Source organism: Crinia signifera, chromosome 2 (assembly GCF_055691185.1).
Source record: "Crinia signifera chromosome 2, ASM5569118v1, whole genome shotgun sequence".
Lineage (NCBI taxonomy): Eukaryota > Metazoa > Chordata > Amphibia > Anura > Myobatrachidae > Crinia > Crinia signifera.
Genome location: NC_139218.1, coordinates 129,247,232 through 129,267,649, shown reverse-complemented (window position 1 = coordinate 129,267,649; position 20,418 = coordinate 129,247,232). Strand labels below are relative to the sequence as shown.

Below are 20,418 nucleotides of genomic sequence, written 5' to 3'. Positions count from 1 at the left end.
GGAGGGCGGGGTTCACAGGGGTTCCGGTGGGGGGTTGCCGCGAATCGCGGGAGGGGGGGTTGCGGGGGGTTGTGACGCGAATCGCCACAAGAAAAAATCAACACAGAAAGGTCAACACATGTAAATGTTGACATAAGTGTGCCACTTCATTGGTGTCCATGTCGACACATGACAATGAATATGAAAAAATTAAAAAAATTGAAAATAAATCTTCAAAAACTCATGTCAACCTTTTTCATTGTCGACCATAGCCATGTCAGTGTTTTGCATGTGCCATTTAATCCTGGGGCGGCTGCGAATTGCGGGGGGGGTGGTGCCACGAATCACGGGAGGGGGGTCGCAGGGGGGGTGCCGCCAATCGTGCAAGGGAGGGTCGCGGGGGGGTTCTTTTTGCCGCGAATCGCGGGAGGGAGGTCGCGGGGGGGTGTTTTTTCCGCGATTCAGGGGGGGGGGGTCACGGGGGAGGGTTTGCCTCGATTCGCGGGAGGGGGGGGGTCGCGGGGTGGTGGTTATGCCGCGAATTGCGGGAGGGGTCGTGGGGGGGTTCTTTTTGCAGCGAATCGCGGGAGGGGGGGTCGCGGGGTGTTTTTGCTGCGAATCGCGGTAGGGGGGGTCGCAGGGGAGCGGGTGTTTTTGACGTGAATCGCGGGAGGGGAGGTTTTGCCGCAAATCGCGGGAGGGGGGCGCTCACCTGGTGGCTGTGGAGTAGCAGTGCTGGGCAACATGGGAAGGCAGTGGGTGTCTGGCACTGTCTGTGGGCTCACTGGGCTGGTTCTCTGTCATATACCTCCCAACATGACCCTCTCCAGGAGGGACACAATGCTCTGTTTCTAGACTTCCCCTTAATGTATGATTGCCATCACCTGTTTTAAACAGGTTAATTTCTCAGAAAGGTGTTCAGCACAGATGAAGGCAATCACACATTAAGAGGAAAGTCCAGGAACAGAGCGTTATAGACACAGACACCCACTTTGAGTGACAGATGTAGCCAAATATATAGGAGATATATATATATATACTTTTTGATTAATCATAGTGCGACCTGAGTTTGACACTTTTGTAAACTATATAATAATATAATGAAGTGCCATATACAGCAAATAGTGCCTAGTTATTAATTCATGTGAAAGAGGCATAGAACACATAATATGTACTGTAATTACATTGCAATACAGAAATCACATATAAATACAAATGCAAATGAAATTAAACAAAATCAAAATTTTCCCCCTTTTAATCATACATGAGGGTATGGATCATTAGGTCGACCAACCTAAGGTCGACATGCATTAGGTCTTCCACTGAAGTTCGACAGGTCTTAGGTGGGCACATGAAAAGGTCGACGAGGCTTTAGGTTGACAGGATCATTAGGTTGACACAAGCATTATGTCAAAAGGTTGACGTGGGGTTTTCAGTTATTTTGTCCCGAATGTCGACACAGTCGACATGGACACCGGAAAAGGGCAATGCGTCCCTTCGCATGGCTCACTACGCTCACCGTTCTTCAGGCATGGTGCCTTGCTATGCTCGACACACTATTTTATTCTCCCACTACGCTCTAGTGGATGGTAGGGTAGAAAACACCACCTGCCGGCACATGTCGGTTAAAAAAAAAACGTTAAAACCCACAACAACCTTTTGTTGACCTTCCCAATGTCTAAATAATGCTTGTGTCGACCTAATGACCCTGCCGAACTAAAGCCACGTCGACCTTTATCATGTGTCGACCTAAGGCCTGTCAACCTAATGCATGTCAACCTTTTGACTGTCGAGCTAGTGACCGTATACCATACATGTTTGGGTAATATAACAATATTTGGGGAGCAGATGATAAACACATTGTCAGTGTACTGTGGAGGAGGCCATTTTACACTTCAGGCACTGAGAAGAGCATTACAGGATATGGAAGGTACCTTGGAAGGTACATACAAAACTAAGACACTTTCTGGTGTCTTAGCTTTGCGTGTTCCCTGTACAGGAAGTGGACGGGCAGTTGACATCCAGTGACTCCAGCTGCCCGCCCCAGCAGCCGCGTCACTGCCTAATTTCCCTGGGAACGCCCAGTGCTTTCATGGAGACACCCATGAAATGCTGGGCGTTCCCATGGGCGCTGCCCATTGCCACCGCCCCACGCCTCCCACCCACACTGGTAGGTGCGAACGGGACGGTGAACTACCATCGCTGTGTCGCTCGCACCCATCGTATGCATCATGCGAACATGCGAGGGAGCGAAGCAACCAAAATAATTCCCTATGTGGGACCCTAAGGCTTTCAAAATAGATGTTTGTGAAAAGATTATAGTATTAATGAACAACAGTGATTTGTGGAAGAGTCACATCAGATGAGATCTTGAGCTGGCCATACACTAGGTGATTCATGCAATTTGGGCTCATTTCATGCAATTGCAGCTACCAATCGCATGAAAAGCATCCAAATCGCATGTGATTGACAGCAGCCCGATCATCACACCAGGGCCTGGGAGTCGTGCCAGCTGCAGAAACAATCTGTTGGATCGCATCCGAGCTGAGCAGGCTTACCTGGGATCGCATGTGGCATATCTTATGCAAAAAGACTTCATACAATGTATCACATGCAATCCTGCTGCCCAGAAAGCTCCCGAGCAGCTCAAGGGGGAACTGCGTGTGACTTCTCCAGGGTTAATGTCTACGCATTATGTAAGTATGCTTAGGTAGATATTTACATGTATTTATGTGTATAGAAAAGATCCAGAGGGGTCTGGTAACACGGATATCCACAAAGGTGGCGGAAGGGGTCATGGAGGCGAATAAATGTTAATGCAGCCTGGTGGGCTAGGCAAGATACCTGTTTGAGGCAATCCTCACACAATCCATAGTGCTACATTTTTTGCTACTGATTGCAGGCAGCAGCGATAGAGTACCTTGGTGAACACGTTTACCAATAGATGCTCAGCTGCGTGAACTGATCTGAATCGGGTCTTTTGGGAGTAGGCTTACTGCCGGCGTCACATTCACAGTAAGCTGACTGCTCACATACAATGGATGAAACCATTTTGTGTCTCCAAATATTTTTTTAACCTATCAAAGAACACCAAAGGGACTTTGGTAGTGTGGGCAGGTCCATGTGATGTCATAGCATCACATGGCAGTCACACAATGCTCCTCTGGGAATGTTGAGGATAGCCGGTATATCTTTATGGAGCAGCTTTGGACTTGCTGGGCCCTAGACAGGCGCCTGCTGTAAGTTGCGTTGCGGTAAATCCGCCTCTGCTTGATTTTATGGATACAGTTCAATAAATATAGATGGATGGTTGCAAATTGATGTGCACAATACTTCAGATTAATCAGACGAGTCATTGAGGTTTATTTTTGTACCTACTGGATACTGGTTGGGGACATTTCGCACTTCCCACTGCAATACAGTTTCTCGTCATATAGTTATAATGTATTATTAAAGAAATGTAATGTTAACAGTGCAAAAGATTAAAATAAATAGATCTGCCTAAAAATACTTGCTTTTCTGCAATCATAATGTAAAATTGTTATTGTATTTACTATCCATACTTTGTAATATTTTTAATAATAATAATAATTTATGTTTGGTCATAACAACAGAAAGTGGTATATTTGCTAAGTGGTGGCCTTTAAAAATTGCTACTTGTCAAGTCTGTTTGTATTAAAATATCAATAAAAATATAAAACTTAAATAGCTAGGAGGTTTTTCTGTTTTCATATAATTGCCATTTTTAACTCCTGCTGTTTATTATATTTAGCCCCATGGCTGTTAAATTATTACTGCATTTAGGTTGTATGTGCTGCCTAATGTATAATTACTTAAATGTGCTTCTAGTTCTGTCTTAACAATATTAGGAATACAATTAAGTAATATCAAAGAGTGAATACTCCATTTGCATTCTTCTTGGATGACTACATTTTAATATTGAAGAATCTTTATTTTCTTTCCACTTGATTGTGATAAATGTGTTCATTTTGCTGTGTGTTTGCAAAACACATTTAGGCCCTTATTCTGGTTCACTCGCAAAGGCAAATGCCGTCTCAATTGTGCACTGCAGGGGGGGCAGATGTAATTTGTGCAGAGAGAATTAGATTTGGGTGGGGTTTTTCTTCAAAGTGAGATCTATATTGCATTGTAAAAATAAAAAAGCCATTATTTTCCCTGCACAGAAACAAAATAACTCACCCAAATCTAACTCTCCCTGCACAAGTTACATCTGCCCCCCCCCCCTGCAGTGCACATGGTTTTGACCATTTCCATAAGGAGTTAATCCACTTTGTACATCTTCCAATCTTGACTTCACCTCTAGAGGAGTGGTAATCCAATGCCGATGGATTTCTCTTGATCGGATAACTTAACTGGCCCAATTTAGAATCTCAAAGAAGAAGGCGGGGGGGGGGGGGGGGGGGCGGGTTAAGAAAGGGCACCATCAATAACAAAGCACAGCAGCATCCTTAAATATAGGGAGTCTGCTATAGGTAGTTGAAGTAAACAAGGGGCCAAATGTAATAGGGTGTGAGATCAGAAAGTTAGAGGTTTTGGGAGAGTTTTCCCATTTTTTTAAAGCGGCAATCAATTACATGGCAAAATCAATCTGTTGTTTCAGTGTAAATGATTACCTCTTTCACATTTTTTCTTTGATAAATTCTGCCCCCAAAGTGTAGGAAAAACTACTGTGAAATGTTCAGGCTCTTAAAAAGCATGATATAAAATATATTATAAGTTCTGCTACAAGAGGAGGACCCTTATGCATCTGTATAATATTAATGATAATAGTAGTCACTTAAAAAAATGAGAACTATTTGGGTACTTTTTCCCCGGGCCTGGGTTTGATGCAGGAGCCTCGATCCTGCTGTCCCCTCCCCTGCTGCAACTAGCCGATCAGTGTCAGTAGCCTGTGAGCTCATCGGGGGAGATAGGCAGTGACAGCCTGTCCTCTCTGTCTCCCTGAGCGGGTGTCCCACCCACCCGGCCAGCCACCCGCACTACCTGTTAAGGTTTTATTTTACAGTTCATGGCCACACCCTCCTGATGGCCATGCCCTTTCGCTGGTCCCACCTGTTTTTATTTGGGGCCCAGAAAAACTGGTGGCACCCTTGTGTATAGAAACATTATTATAAACCTGTGAAATTGTTAAAGCATGATTTGGGGTATAGTGTTAGGATAGCATAGCAAGCCACTTATGTGCAGATACATCCAGAATCAGAAAGTGAGAGATTTGGCAATAAATCTCCAGTTTTTTAATCATTTACACCACATAATCCAACTGATGTTGCAGCAGTGTAAATGATTGATACTTTAAAAAACTGGAGATTTCTTACCAAATGTCTCACTTTTTGATTCTCTCATCCTATTAAATTTTCCCATGAATCTGGATACTGTGGATGGGAGCTAAGATTGTTACCACTAAATTGCTGTTGACTTGATAATGATGAATATTTGTCTTTACCACTTATATACAGTTATATAAAAGGCTGGTGTTAGGCTTTTGGTATGGTACCCTAGGCAAGACTTCAAACTCATGCCTCCTCCCGAACCCCACACTGCAACTGGCCACACTGCATCCTGGCCACCTGCATTTACAACAAGGATATATTCCTCATAAACATCCTTCTATAGATCCCAGCACCCTAGGCAGCCGTCTAATGGTAGAGCCGACCCTGGTCATAAAGGGCCTTCGTTCTTATATGTATACGTTTCTCTGAAGACAGATCTTGTGACTGTTAGCACTTTGTGCATATGTCAGAGCCTGCCTCCATAACGTACAGCAATCTCGTACAGGCTGTAAGGATCTCGGGTGCATCTCTATTTGTGACTGGTGTATGGACCCCTTTAAAACATTTGGTATGTTAATTTCACCTTTCCAATGAAACACAGAACAGGAAAGTAATTTGTAATGGTGCCCATACACGGAGTGATGTGCTGAAGGCTACAGCAGCATGATTTTTGTACTAGAAGCGATGTGACCTAGTACAAAAATTAGGTGCTGCACATACTTCTGTGTGATGTGCGTGGGTGCGTGGGCATCGCATCGTACTGGCAAAACACACCCTGTATGGGCACCTTAACAACTGTGTGAGCAGATGAAAACAAAATAAACATAAATAAATAAATAAAACTAATGACTATAAACAGGTTGCTTGCATCAGGGAAGACAGATACTGATGCTGAATTGTATTCTTGATATATTGTTCAAACCTTTTTAATAGATGGTAAGAGGTAGGTTTATTGTCTTTCATTTCTCCTTGTACGAGATATCACTAGTAATGTATACAGAAAGTAGACCGCAAGTCAGTAATATACAAAATGTAGTCAGGTCCGTCGCAAACTTTTAAAAATGCAAATGCGCAAATGATATGTGCCTAGTGATCACCTGATACACATAGCTGCACATGCATTCTCTGCATTCAGGAAGAAGTTCTATGCAGCTGTGACATGTGACGTGTGTAGGAGAGCGTTCTGAGTGGTGCAAGAACGCTCAGCACACAGCACTGCACAGCACTGTGTGCTGAGCAATGTGTGCGGCAGTGTTCTCCGGTGAGAACACTGGCCAGACCGATTAATAACTTGCGTGCCAGTTATTAATTGGCAGCATATACCGACACATGGGGACGTTCATGTACATCGCTATGGACCCCACACACACACACATACACAGCGATGTAGGGGCATTTTCAAATCGCTCAGAAAATGGCTGAACAACGCTTCGTGTGTAGGGCCCATTATACTGTGTATATTAAAAACATGAAAGTAACGAGACATTGTGTTATATTTATGAATTTTACTTTGTAGTACATTGTGAAATCAACACCTGCGAATGCTACTTTGTATATAAAATACACCTGGACGGGGACAGTGACATAACATTTAAAGCAGTACAAAACAGAAAAACAAAATATATATATATTTTTGTGAGGATCAGGAGCATGTGGTGCTACCTGATGGATTGGTTGTTCACCTTCTACCACTTAATTTTTATAAAAAAATAATAATTGTGTGCAATGCAAAATCCCATCTTGTTCCGTCATGTTCTCCTGAGGAACTGTACACTGTCCCATACACACATACAGTTCCTCAGAAGAACATGACAAAACAAGATGGGAAGAAACACATGTAGCTGCTACGCTGTGTACTCATCTACATATGTGCAGCTTCATAAATGGCCGTACATTGTACATAGAGAAGCACAGACTGAGGAACGGGAATATCTCAGTTCAAAGATTACTTTAGATCAGTCACATCATAGTCCTACACCTCATAAAACTGATGTTATCTATACATATTATCAATACCCACAAGGTACATAACATACGTTGTGTGCCGTGCACTTTAGCGCTGTTACCAGATCCTCTCAGCCATTCTTAATAAAAAAAATAACCCATCATATGTGCACTGTGTACACACATCAATACCAGGCCTTCAAATGTTACGCCTGTAACCAGACAATTTAGTTAAGAGGCAGGAAGCTGTTTGTAAATATACAAATAAGTATGTGCCAGGCAAACATAAATTGTAGCTGGTATGAGTGGATTATGTTGTTTCCCAGTAATTACATTATTAGACACCTTTGGTGTCACCCCAAAAATACAGATGACTATACACTTAGTTGTGTAGTGGACTGGTGCCAAATGGGATCCACTATCCCTAATGAGGCCATTTTCTTAGGCAATTTGTAAACCCTCTAGGTAAATGTAGGGTTCTAATAAGTTTGGTGATGTTTTCCCATTGTTCAAAGTGCCATGACACTTAGCAGTGGTGCTTGAATCCAGAACATGTGTCAGGCAAGTTCCAGGGATGAAGACACAAGTTCCGATCACTCAGGGAAGGGAAGTTTCAGTCAAGATTTCCTGTCGGGGTCGATCTGATGCATCCATCCTTTTACCGTCATTCTGTATCATATAGACAATGTGTTTCAAGTCCAAACTACGGGTCAGAATATCCAGTAGCTCCTCATCTTTCTGCACACCATCCATAAACTCTTCCAGTGATAATTCACCTAGGAGATAGGACACACAAATGTAAATGGTATGAGGATCACAGTGGACAGCCATGCTTGTAGGCAGTTATAATGGACAAAGTGCTCAAGAGAAATGAGAAATGTCAGACAGTAGCTGATTGGCTGGCTGTTTATCACTCTCCATTTTATCAATTTTGAAGTTTAGATAATCTGGCCTTAATCTCTTTCCAAACTTTTATAAAACTCCCTCATACGTTGTCCATAGAGAGTATTTGATATCTATATTGCAGTGTAAAAATAAAGCAGACTGTATTTGCTCTGCACAGAAAGAAAATAACACCCACATCTAATACCCTCTCTGCACATGGTTTTGTCCATTAGATAGATAATTTGCCATTGCGAGTGAACCAGAATAATTCCTTAATATTCCTTAAGAGGGCACTCTCCAACAAAACACAACTACTACAACTCTTGTGTAAGGAATGAATAATACAGAAAAACAAAAGCATTTCCTTATTATGTAATGCTTTATGTGTACAAATATAAAGCAGTGTTTACTACAGTATATACCAGGAAATGACAATACCAGTATTTATACCATTGCCCATCCTCTCTCTAAGGCAGGGTGGAAATTTACAAAATTGCACTTTTTTAAGATTTTTACACACAGCATCACAACACTAGACGTTCTCTCCTCCAATTACTATACAGTGTGAAACTCAAACACCTGCTGAAGTGTGGCTATGAACATGCAACTTAGACCAAACTTCACAGGGTTTAGAACAATTTTACCCTGGTGTACAGTATATTAGCTATGGTAACTGGCTATGCTACTCAGCATCAGACTTTTTCTAGGGCAGAGGTCCCAACAGACGATTGGGCCCTGCGAAGTGCCTGTATAGCTGGAGAGGATACTTCAGATCCCTATCCAGTAGCTTCCAGCATCTATGAAGTGAAGACTTTTCAATGGGAGCATGCTTGGCTTGGGACATTCACTTTTCAGGTTGGTTGGGTTATATGCTTGCAGCAGCTTATCATGTGTGGTCAATAGCAATGCAAATGTGGGAGGAGGTGCATACCACCACCTCCTTCCTGCATTTGCGATTGATAAAACTGGGATCACAGTTCAGGATGAGCATCGTGACCATCGTTCGCAATGTTCATCTGCACTCTGCAGCCTGAGGAAGTCTGATGTTACTCAGGCTTGCAGTTACAGGGAGCTTTGCATGGTCAAGTAAAATTGCATTGCAGGTGCAGTACTTGGCCTCACCACACCCTGGAAATGGGGGGGCATGTTCCTGTTTTCCCAATGCCAGGCACTTCCCCCTTCTTCCCTCCTGTCTCACATGCATGTGCGCCCCAGCAAATGGCACCCTATATTATATATATTTCAACAGTAGGTCTCAGTTTTTACAAGTCAGTTTGTTGTGCACAGTTTGCATGGTATTACTTTTGTATTTTGATATTGTGTGTGTTGTTTTATCTTTAAACAATGTTGTTACTGTGACATGTAACCTGTTTCCCAATACTGCTATCAATAACAATGAAAAAAGGACTTTATTTAAGTGAATGTCATGAAAAGTTGGACATTTACTCACCATCCCCATTGATGTCAATTTTATCAAAAACCATATCAGTGAATTCCTCGGCTGTCATCGCATCGGTACATCTGTTAATAGCCCTAATGGCCTGAAATGAAAGATTACAAGGAACCAGTTAGTGAAATTATATTAAGAAAAATAAATGCACCCCTGCATAAATCATAAAGAAGCGGTGCATTATAAGGAAGGAACAATGGTAGAAATCAAACAATAAAAAAGTCACATGTTTAATATCCCTGACAGAGAGGGTTATGTGACGGTCTGGTAAAATAACCCCAATCCATTATTCTCACCATGGACCTGATTCAGACCTGTTGGCTAGGCTGTGTACTGTATGTTCGCAAACAGGTAACAAAGCCCACTGCATGGCCCCGCAGTGTGAGTCCCTTCTCGCATCTCCTCACATGTGGCCGAACGGAAGAGAAATCATCGATGGTCGCTCACCATCAAATAATTTTTCCCCCATTCAGTAATAAAAGTCAGTCAGACTGACTCTCATTCCGGCTTCAGATCGCCGACAAGAGCAGGCATCGTCACGTCTACGTGTGCAGGGGAATGCCCGCCATTTTTATGGCGATGCCTCGGCAGGTGTGATACTTGCCAAAGGTGTTTGCACATTGCACATATTCACGCATGCGCAGACCCCCACCATCAAAAACGGGGCAAAATTCAGACCTGAACGAACTGGTCTGAACCGGCCCTCTTGTTTCTAACCCTAACCTTTTTCCCACAACATACCCTAATGTCATTATTGTGCCAAATGCAAGCATTTCACATGTGGTTACTGATGTCAGATGTCGTCACTGGGAACATGTCAACATTCTGCACATGTGAACATTTCATCAACGTCGATATCACAACTGTCAACATTCTGGTGTTGACATAATGACAACATGGTGATTGCATCACAATTAGTAGGCGTAAACATTATTGTACTGCTGTGTGGAACTTGACACCCAACAGGAAGCTACAGGTGTTACTTAAAAAGTGAATACACCTTATGATACATGGTTAATGTTTATATAGTTTTCTGTTACAATAAATGTTAACTCTAAGAATAATATCACTTTACTTAATTGATTGATGACTCACAATATTTCTATATTGAGCTACTGTATTTTCCTGCCAAAATTCTCTCACAAATGAGGGTGTGTGACCTATGAAACTGAATGAGTGGATAAATACAGTGTTTGCCAGAAACAAAGGGCCTGCCCTGCCGAAAGCTCCCCCCCAGCCTGCATCCCCATCACTAGCATGCGAGGGGAAGTGTACAAGAACGTATCCCCTCGCACGCGGCCAAGGGGGGAGAGGAATCATTTGGCATGCTGGACGAGGGAGGGGTCAATAACGACACACAGGACTGCGCATCGTTAACAACAGGGCGTGTACACACTAGGCCCTTTCTGATTGATTTTGTGAACAATATTGCCTAGTGTTTATCGGGCTTTAATTAGAGTTGCTCATAAGAATTTCCTCAGGTTAGAACTGAGCACAGTCTAGTACATGAGTAAGTTTAGGACAATGGGTTTACAATGTTCTGTGAGAACAGTTTGAACATTGACTATGTTAAAGTGCAGGGGCAGAATTCACATTTACCAGACATGTGCTGGGACACATCCTGTGTATGCTCTTGTGTGCAGACTTACTTAGGATTTCCTTTCAATCAAAATGGAACTGAGAGCCTTATTCAGACCCGCTCGCTAAGCAGCGTTCCTTCTCTGCCTAGCGAATGGGTAAACACCGCCCGCTGGGGAAGCAAATGCCCACCCCCCTTTGCCGACCAAATGCCCGCGCCAGCATGCAAATGGATGTGTACGCTTACCCACGTACGGGGGAAAAATCATACGATGGTCCCCGACCATCTAATGACCCTGTCCACCTAACCCCATGTCGATCTTCAGTCATATCGACATTCATGCATGTTGACCTAGTGGTGTCGACCTAATGCTTGTCGACCTATTTGTTGTAGCCCTAGTGATAAAGGGGGCCATACAGATAACATTTGTTCAATTTCATTAGTACCTTAATTATATTGAGAAGTTCTCCTCTGTCAATACATCCATTTCCATCAACATCATAGAGCTTAAAGTACCACCTCAGCTTCTGCTCCACTTTACCCTTCAGGACTAAACTGAGGGCTGCCACATATTCCATAAAATCCATGTAACCATCCTAAAATAAAAAGATTATGATTATATCGACATTTCACTTCACCATCAGGCTGAAGCATGAATATTTATTCTTGGAGAGAAATAAAAAGGTGACTGCATCAATCGTCTGTGCTTTGCAACTTAAATAAAAAAATAAGAAAACAGAAAATAAATAGCAAAAATGTGTTAAGCTGTGTACATACGGTGCAATATATTGCTCAGTGTCTCCTTTTTCTCATGACCACAGATGGCCGCTGATGAACAGGAGACTCTGCCAGGGGAGCTGCAGAGGGAAACAGCTTGCTCCTGCAACCAGCGACCATGAGGAGGCTGAACACGGCAATATTACCAGCGATATTGCACCGTGTGTACACAGCTTAACACCTAATTGTTATCGTGGTGCTACTTTTGTTTGTTTGTTTTACCAGGCATTTGGGCCTAAAACCAGGGCTCTATGAAGTTGTGAGAGAGAGAGTGTGACGACCAATCCGATAATGCAAACGTGTGGATTGTTATTTCTGATTGGTCCTCTATCTCCCAGTCTCTCTTCATAGTCATATTAAAGTAGTGAATTTAGTGGTCAGATTATTGCAACTTTATTGTTATTATTTTACATGCTTTGTTTTACTTTTATGAATCTGTGCTGACAGCACACCCATTATCACTTGTCACTCACAGCACATTACCTAGGAAACCTTATTGTGGTACACCAATTTTGCAGGTACTGTATGTTATGTATCCTAGCTGTTCTATCACTCCAGGGCCTATAGATATTTACCGGTACTCCTAGAGCTCTATGCTAAATGTATGTAAAGATATTTATAGCAACCTATCAATAGTGTCAGAAGATAACCACATGTTTGACATACATCCGTAGGGGCTTGTTTTCTACCCAAAAAACCCCCACATTTTAAACAGTATGGTATTCTTGGGCAGATCACAGCTCTTGGAATGCTTTTCTTTTACAGTGCGCATGAATAACTTTGCTGCTCCAGCCCAGGTGATATGATACATACAGTATACAAGTAGGTATACTAATAATTGTTAACTTTCCCTGGTTGTCCGGGAGACTCCCCGAAACAGTAACAATCCCCCTGACTCCCTGAATAGTCTAGCAATCTCTTTGATTGTGCATTGCCTCAATTATATAGCTGTTATACATTGACATTGTATCCATTTTTTCTGTCTAGGAAACAGATTAACTTCTTAAGTCTTCTTAATCACTGTCATCAAAATACTGTTCAGGGTTTATTCATGTTCAACGACCCGTCTCGGTGCGCTGATCGCCGGGACAGGGACGTGCAAGTGTGAATACGCCTGGCTACAGCTGTATGTGGAAAAAATAAAACTTCTGTTTCATTAGAATTGCATGACTCAGTATTCCTAACTGACCCCTTAGGTCAAGTACTGCAACATAAAACTGATAATAATAATCTGATAAAGGGTATACAGTAAGTTAAATTTGTAACTTATTCTTAGGCCCCCCATACATTAGCCCGACTTGTCCTAGGGACAAGTCGGACCCGATTTCCCCGGCAGCTCCCCGGGAGGTTTCCATCATGATAAGGCACTTGATGTGCCAAGTTGTGCATATGATAAATCGCCATGCGATTTATCATATAAAACTCCCGGGGAGCTGCAGGGGGAGAGCGGGGTGAGGGACACTGGGGAGCAACAGGGGGGGAGCCGGGCATTGTAGCTGTCAAATAGGCAGCGGGCGGTGGGGGGGGGGGGGGGGGCGCTGGAGAGCCGGGCTGGGGACACAGGCAGCAGCGGGCGGGGGTGGACGCCGGTGAACGGAGCTGGCCGGGCGCAGCATGACCGGGGACGGGGAGAACGCTGCAAGAAAAAAAAAAAAACATTACAAATGAATTGGAAGCCAGTGATTGGCTGAGAGCTCTCTCAGCCAATTGCTGATTGGCTGAGAGAGCTCTCTCAGCCAATCACTGGCTTCCAATTCATTTGTAATGTTTTTTTTTTTCTTGCAGCGTTCTCCCCGTCCCCGGTCATGCTGCGCCCGGCCAGCTCCGTTCACCGGCGTCCACCCCCGCCCGCTGCTGCCTGTGTCCCCAGCCCGGCTCTCCAGCATCGCCCTCCCCAGCGTCTGTCACCGCTGACGCTGCCCGCTCTCCCCCTGCCTGGCTCTGGCGTCCCCCGCCCGGAGGCTGCACATAAGATTTAGGAAATCTTATGTGCAGCCGGTCCGACTGCCCGACTCCGATCCGATGCGCACGGGACCGCGCATCGGATCGGGGGGGCTGTCAAACCATGCGATTTGGGCCGATTTCATGGCCCGATTCATCCGAATCGGGTGAAATCGTGCCCAAATCGTATAGTGTATGGGGGCCTTTAGAGTAAAGCATAATGGGACATGTGTGGGAAGTGACAGATTAGAAAGTTCTGGAATTCTTGGTTTCAACTCTTGATAATCTATTAAACAGATACTGTTGAGACAACTTATGTGGGTATAAATGTTGATATCTTTCACAATATCATCTAGAGTGTACATTCAATATCTTTAACGATGCGTGCTCCCACACGTCATTAACAAACCTTCGCTGTCTGCTGAAAGCCCCATAAACACTACAAGATACCAGATATGGCCGATATAGTTGCCAATATGGGCCGTGGCCGTGGGTCCCGATATTGAGCCTACACACTGGACACACTGGACAATATTGGTAAACTATATCATTCCATGATGTCAGCAGGACCTGCTGAACATGCTGGTCATTGGCTATATAGCTAAATTGGCATGCATGTTCAGAAGACATAAATGGTCATTAACGACACACAGAAGCACGCATTATTAATGATATTGAGTGTACTGTTGTATTGTGAAAGATATCTCTCAGAAGCCCCTTTCTGAGTCATATCTTCAACAATATCCTCTAGTGTGTATGTGGCTGAACATGCAGTCCAATTTGGCTATATAGCCAACGACCTACATGTTTAAGCAGGTATAGGGGCAGTATGGACAGTGTAATGGTTAGCATTAAGGTCATGGGTTCAATTCCCACCATGGCTCTAACTGTGCAGAGTTTGTATATTCTCCCCATATTTGCGTGGGTTTCCTCCGGGTACTCCGGATTCCTCCCACAATCCATAAATATACAGGTAGGTTAATTTGCATAAAAAAATTAACCCTAGAATGTCTGTGTGTGTGTGTGTGTGTGCATGTATAGGGAATATAGATTGTAAGCTCCACTGGGGCAGGGACTGATGGGAATGTTGAAATATTCTCTGTAAAGCACTGCGGAATATGTGTGCGCTATAAAAGAAACTGTTAATAAATAAATAACTATTGACATCACAGAATTGATATCGTTGACCAATATCGTTCAGTGTGTATGCTCAATATAAGTGACCCAAGGCCGATATTGTTAACTATATTGCCCACGGCCAACATTGTATAGTGAGCTAGGTACACACTATCTGCTGCTAATCGCTATCAGACCGATTAGCAGCAGATAATTGGGTAGTGTATATGCTTGAGTGTTGGAACACTCCTGCAATGCTCAGATTGGGGTACACAATAGCTGCACACATAATATCATTCCCCTCTCCCCAATCGCATTATAAAGGAGATTAGAAAGCAAGTAGAGCAAGAAATTGTGCAGTGTGTAGAGGTGCGCACCGATTTGATATTCACATGTGGATAGGAGCATTTACTGGCTTATCAGTACCCATGGGGTATCATGTACCTTATGCACTCTCCTTACTCTATTGTTGGGAAAATGGCAATTGATTTACAGTAGCCGCTAAATTCAAATCTTAAAAGGCAAAATCAACCTAGTTTAACTCTTTCTGCTGTGAGCGATGTGCAAAATATCTGCTAAAAATGTGAGGTCCATAGTCGAGGAACACAAATCCCTTTAGTTATTGCCGGCAAATGATCTTAAGTCAAATTAATTGAAGTTTAGTTAAATATTGCGCCCTAAAAAAGTGAGGCTGGCATTTTTAGCAGATATTTTGCACATCTCTCACCTCAACGCTGGCACTCAAAGGGTTAATATTTTTTTAAATATAGCTGTAAATCAGTTAAATTGCTGAAATCTCACCACCATCTGCAATTTCCCAGCTATTGACTTTACCACAGGTTATCCTCGTGATTATTTGACCTAATAATAAAAATGTCTCTGAAAATTTACAACGAGTATAATTCCTACTTTATTTCTTATTTTCGACATTTACTTATTTATTAATACCCCTTTCAGACATAACAGCAAATTACCGGGTGAAGCAGTTCTACCCTGTAATTTGTCTAGTGTGAAATGGTCTACCCAGGTCTTAAATCCCGGGTCACCGCCTATGCTTTTTACCAGGGTCATAGACGTGGGATTTGTGACCCGGGTAGACACTTTCATACTACACAAATAAACCGTGTTCCAGCAAATTACCTGGTTGACAGGTTTTTATCCGGTAATTTGGTGCTATGTGTGAAAGGGGGTCACATTGCACCCGGCAAAATGACCCAGTACTCGCATGTCTGAAAGGGGTATAACAAATTTTTCTGGCTTTACATTGCTTTTCCCAAAAATCCAATATTAATTATTTTTTAATTCAGTGATTATTCTTGTTGCAAGATTAGTTAATAAAGCATAGTAACTAATTACTGCAAAAAACTACATTTCCCCAGTTCTATTTATCTTATGTGTAAAGGCATATCACTAGCATGGAACTCTGTAGTAATTTGGCTGCTTACCAGAGCAATGCTATGCCTTTGTGTAAGGGATGGGAAATCACAGATGTGGTATGACTGCCCGACAATCGTGATCCCGACAGTCAGGATACCAACATCAGAATCCTGACTGCCGGTGCCTCGAAAGGGGTGTGAGCACGATGAAGCCCCTTGCAGGCTTGCTGTGCTCGCCACACAGAACCGCGGACCCCCAGAAGGGAGAATAGCCTCTGTCAGTTGGGATCACCCCTGTGGTTGCACCAGCATTAGGCATTCCGATGTCGGTATACTGACTGTCGGGCAGTCATCCGGCTCCCAGAAATCACAATCCCACCATGTACTGTACATCATCATGTTTTATAGATAACAATGTAAAAATAACCATATTTATGTCCATTTTTTTAAAATAACATTCCTCACTTAACAAACAACTTATGATGACATGCCTTATTTTATTACCTTTGTAGAATAATAATTTGATTGCTAATCTATTTTGTTTATAGACTTTTTAAGTTTAGGTTTAAAAATTCTAAAATTGACCCTAAATCACTTAGCACAAAACGCTAGCACAAATCTCAACCTGCCCCTGTAGTACATAGACTATGTGCAGTATATAATGGGTGCATACTTATACTACTTATGACAACATAAACATTCTGCTGATAAGAAATATTAACTTTCATTGTCAACTGCCCTTATTCCCTAAACACCCAAAGTTGCATATTGAGCAAACTAAAATAAACGACAAAATAAATTCTGCATGAACACAACTTTTGGATCTTGCATATTAATATTACAGGTTAAGTATCCCTTATCCAGATATCAGTTATCCAAATTATCGAAAACCATACATTGCAGAAAGTAAAGACATTTTTTGTTTCTTTCTAAAAACCTACTGGGGACATAAGCACTACGGGGGGCATGATATGTAACTGGCACTACTGGGGGCATGATATGTAACTGGCACTAAATATGTACAAGAAAATGATTGATTGGCATTCAAATTCAGAGCCTTAGATAGTACACAAACTTTTTTTCATGTTTTGAAACCTTGCTTTATTCACAAATAAATTATATTTGTGTGTATTTCATGTGTTTAATGTGTTTGTACAACATAAATGCAAGATACCTCATTGAAAGAAAAAAATATTCTGAAATACCGAATAATCCGTGATCCAAAATTCTTCTGGTCATAAACATTTTGGATAAGGGATACTCAACCTGTATCAGAGGCAGAACTCTGGGAGGCAATGGAGTCATCTGCCGCCGGGCTCCTGCTCTCAAGGGGGCCCCTCTCCACCACTGCCAGTTTAAATCCATTAATTGAAAGCCATCAAAATCGCTTCTGTGGCTGAGTTCTAAAATATGTGTGTTCTCCCTCTCTTTCTGTATATACTTACAGTATATAATATATATTTCATAACAGACTATATATATTTTGAATAACGTTTTGTGTGTGTGTGTGGGGGGGGGGGGGCACCAATATTCATCTTGCCTCCGGGCAACTGGGACAAACTTACGCCACTGACCTGTATAACAAATCTAAATGTTCTATATAACTATTTTGCCCAGTAATTTACGACACAGAGAAAGCAAAAAGTATTATCATCATTAACAGTTTATTATACATTTACTAGACTTAATAGAAGGTATTGACAACTTACCTTATTAAAGTCAAATGTGTCAAACATTTGTTCTATGTATTCGTTGGATGCTGGGCTAAGGTTCTTGAGACCAAAGAACTGTTTGAATTCATGCTGGGTCAGCTGGCCAGATGGACACTCGGTCATAAACTTTTTATACCATCGGTGAATTTCGGTGGCGCTTAGTTCCTCCACAGTCTTTCCATCGATGTTCCCCATCTTTTTATTGTCTGTGAAAGTCACTGAAAAGATTGTGTATAACTGTGTACAATGAACTACTAAATATAATGATGTTTAAGGAGAAACTTTGAGAAGTCTTGACCCGTATATCTAAAAGTAAGGTCCCAGAGGTCAAGTATTCCAGTGTGTGTGTGCTTCGAAAGTCTATGACTAAAGTCAATACTAAATTGAAAAAGCTAACCTAAAGACTCAGATAATTAAACTGCTGGCCAATCACAGAGCCTCTAGGATAGCCCTCGTGTCTACACTGATGGGATTCCAAGAAGGGAAAATAAATACAAAGAAAAAAAAACCTCCTAGCAACTGTCTGCAATGATTAAGGATGAATGAGCTTAGCGAAGGTGTAGAATGCCACTGAAAGAGCTGTAATCTTTTAATCGGGGATCTGGCTTTGACATTGTTAATGACCTATGAGTGCTCCAACAACAGCATCAGAAAAAATTGACATAACTTCTTTCTCTGCCTAGAAATTGTTATAATACAATTAGCCTATCAACAATACGAACATGATATGAAAGTACACAGTTTACATAGGCTTGTATTAAGTATCCCATCAAGTACCTCCAAGTTAACCAGAATCTACTCTAATGAGGTACTCTAATGGGGGAATCCAATTAGCTGCAGGATTTTCTGTAAGGGAAATGTTCCATGTTTCATGTCCATATCTATTAAATTAAATGAAACAGCCTTTTCCTACACTAATTTGATTCTTCCTATATTGATACATTTATTTTGCAACACTTTTGGATTTAAAGTAACGGTACTTATATGATAGTTGGGCACCCACTAAGCTATTTGCTTAGTTTTACACGTCCCCTCGTGGGGCTCGCTGCGCTCGCCACGCTTCGGGCTTGGTGGCTCGCTGCGCTCGTCACACTACATAAAATCAACTCCATGCCGTCATGGATAGTGGGGTATGAGCGTAGTAACTATAGTGGGCGCCCAACTAACATATAAGTACCAAAGTAACACTAATATTAAGCACCTGTGTTCAAGAGGTACTGAAAATATTAAGGATCCCCCGAATGTATGAAGGTGGAACGGCAGCAGATATTTCTGATATCTATCCGTTTCTGCAGCTCTCAGATTGACCTGATGCAGAGAACACCGTTAGACGCAGTGGCGTAGCTACGTTTTGGGCGCCCCCCCGCCGTTAGGGGGGGCGCCCATACCCACCCCCCGCCGCCGCCCCGTCGAGCACCCCCCCGGCCGCCCCGTCACCCCGCCGCCTAGCTAACCCCCTCCCCCGCAGTCTTACCTATCGCGCTGGTCCCGGCGGCTCCGTCAGTTCATCTGCTGAGGACCACCACAAAATGGCCGCCCCCGTACAGCAGACAGTTTCAGAGAACTGTTTGCTATATGGGGGCGGCCATTTTGTTGTGGTCCTCATCAGAAGAACGGAGCCGCCGGGACCAGCAAGATACGTAAGTCTGCGGGGGATTGGGGGGGGGGGGGGTAACTATAGCACCGCAGCCCCCGGCGCCCCCACATGCACAGCGACCCCCACGGTGGCGGGGGCTGCGGTGCTATAGTTACGCCCCTGGTTAGACGGTTCATGTGGAAACCTCCCTGGCAATAGCCGCTCTGTGGTCAGTATACCACGCATGTGCAGAATGGCTCCGGCACCCTCCAGCACTCCGGCTGGGAGTTGTAGTCTAGCTCTGTGAGTTGTACTCTGTAAATAAGTGTCTCTTACATCTGCGAGCAATGGAGAAATGATGCGATGGTCGGTGACCTTCGAATGATTTCACCCCGCATCCAAGGCTGCAAATGGCTATTTATGATAAACATCCAATCGCAGCTGTGAGGGGAAATTGGGGAGTGAATTGGGAGTGTTACATCCACACGCAATGCTGCAAATTTCACAGCATTGCATGTTGATCAGAATAAGGTCCATAGTCTGATCTGACTCCCTTCTTCTGTTTGTCCTCCACAGGGAACTTGGAATCATATTCCTAATATCCCTGCATAGTGATTAACTTATATTTGTAATCATTAGTCTGTATTGGGGCAGGAAAGGATTGTGTATTAGTGGGGCTATATTGGACTTTCTCTATTCTCTATGGGAAGAGCTATCAGTTAAGGGCCAGACACAGGTCTGATACATTTCTTTTTAACCTGAATCTGAATGTTTGATTGCTGCATGTGGCTG

General features: G+C 43.0%; 1 protein-coding gene across 1 annotated transcript; it reads right to left on the bottom strand.

The window, feature by feature from the left end:
- Positions 1-6,599: 6,599 nt before the first annotated feature.
- Positions 6,600-19,418, bottom strand: GUCA1A (guanylate cyclase activator 1A). Its single transcript, XM_083172810.1, has 4 exons — positions 18,048-19,418; positions 11,575-11,724; positions 9,550-9,640; positions 6,600-7,990 (listed from the first exon to the last, which is right to left on the bottom strand). The coding sequence occupies exons 1-4, from the start codon at positions 18,243-18,245 to the stop codon at positions 7,812-7,814; spliced, it is 618 nt and encodes a 205-aa protein (XP_083028936.1). The 5' UTR covers positions 18,246-19,418; the 3' UTR covers positions 6,600-7,811.
- Between the last annotated feature and the right edge of the window lie 1,000 nt (positions 19,419-20,418).

Coding starts and splice junctions, on each gene's coding strand:
- GUCA1A (XM_083172810.1), bottom strand. CDS start 18,245: ATGGGGAACATCGATGGAAAGACTGTGGAGGAACTAAGCGCCACCGAA. Junction 9,641..11,574: donor AACTTCTCAATATAATTAAG/GTACTAATGAAA, acceptor CTTTCATTTCAG/GCCATTAGGGCTATTAACAG. Junction 7,991..9,549: donor AATTGACATCAATGGGGATG/GTGAGTAAATGT, acceptor CCTATCTCCTAG/GTGAATTATCACTGGAAGAG.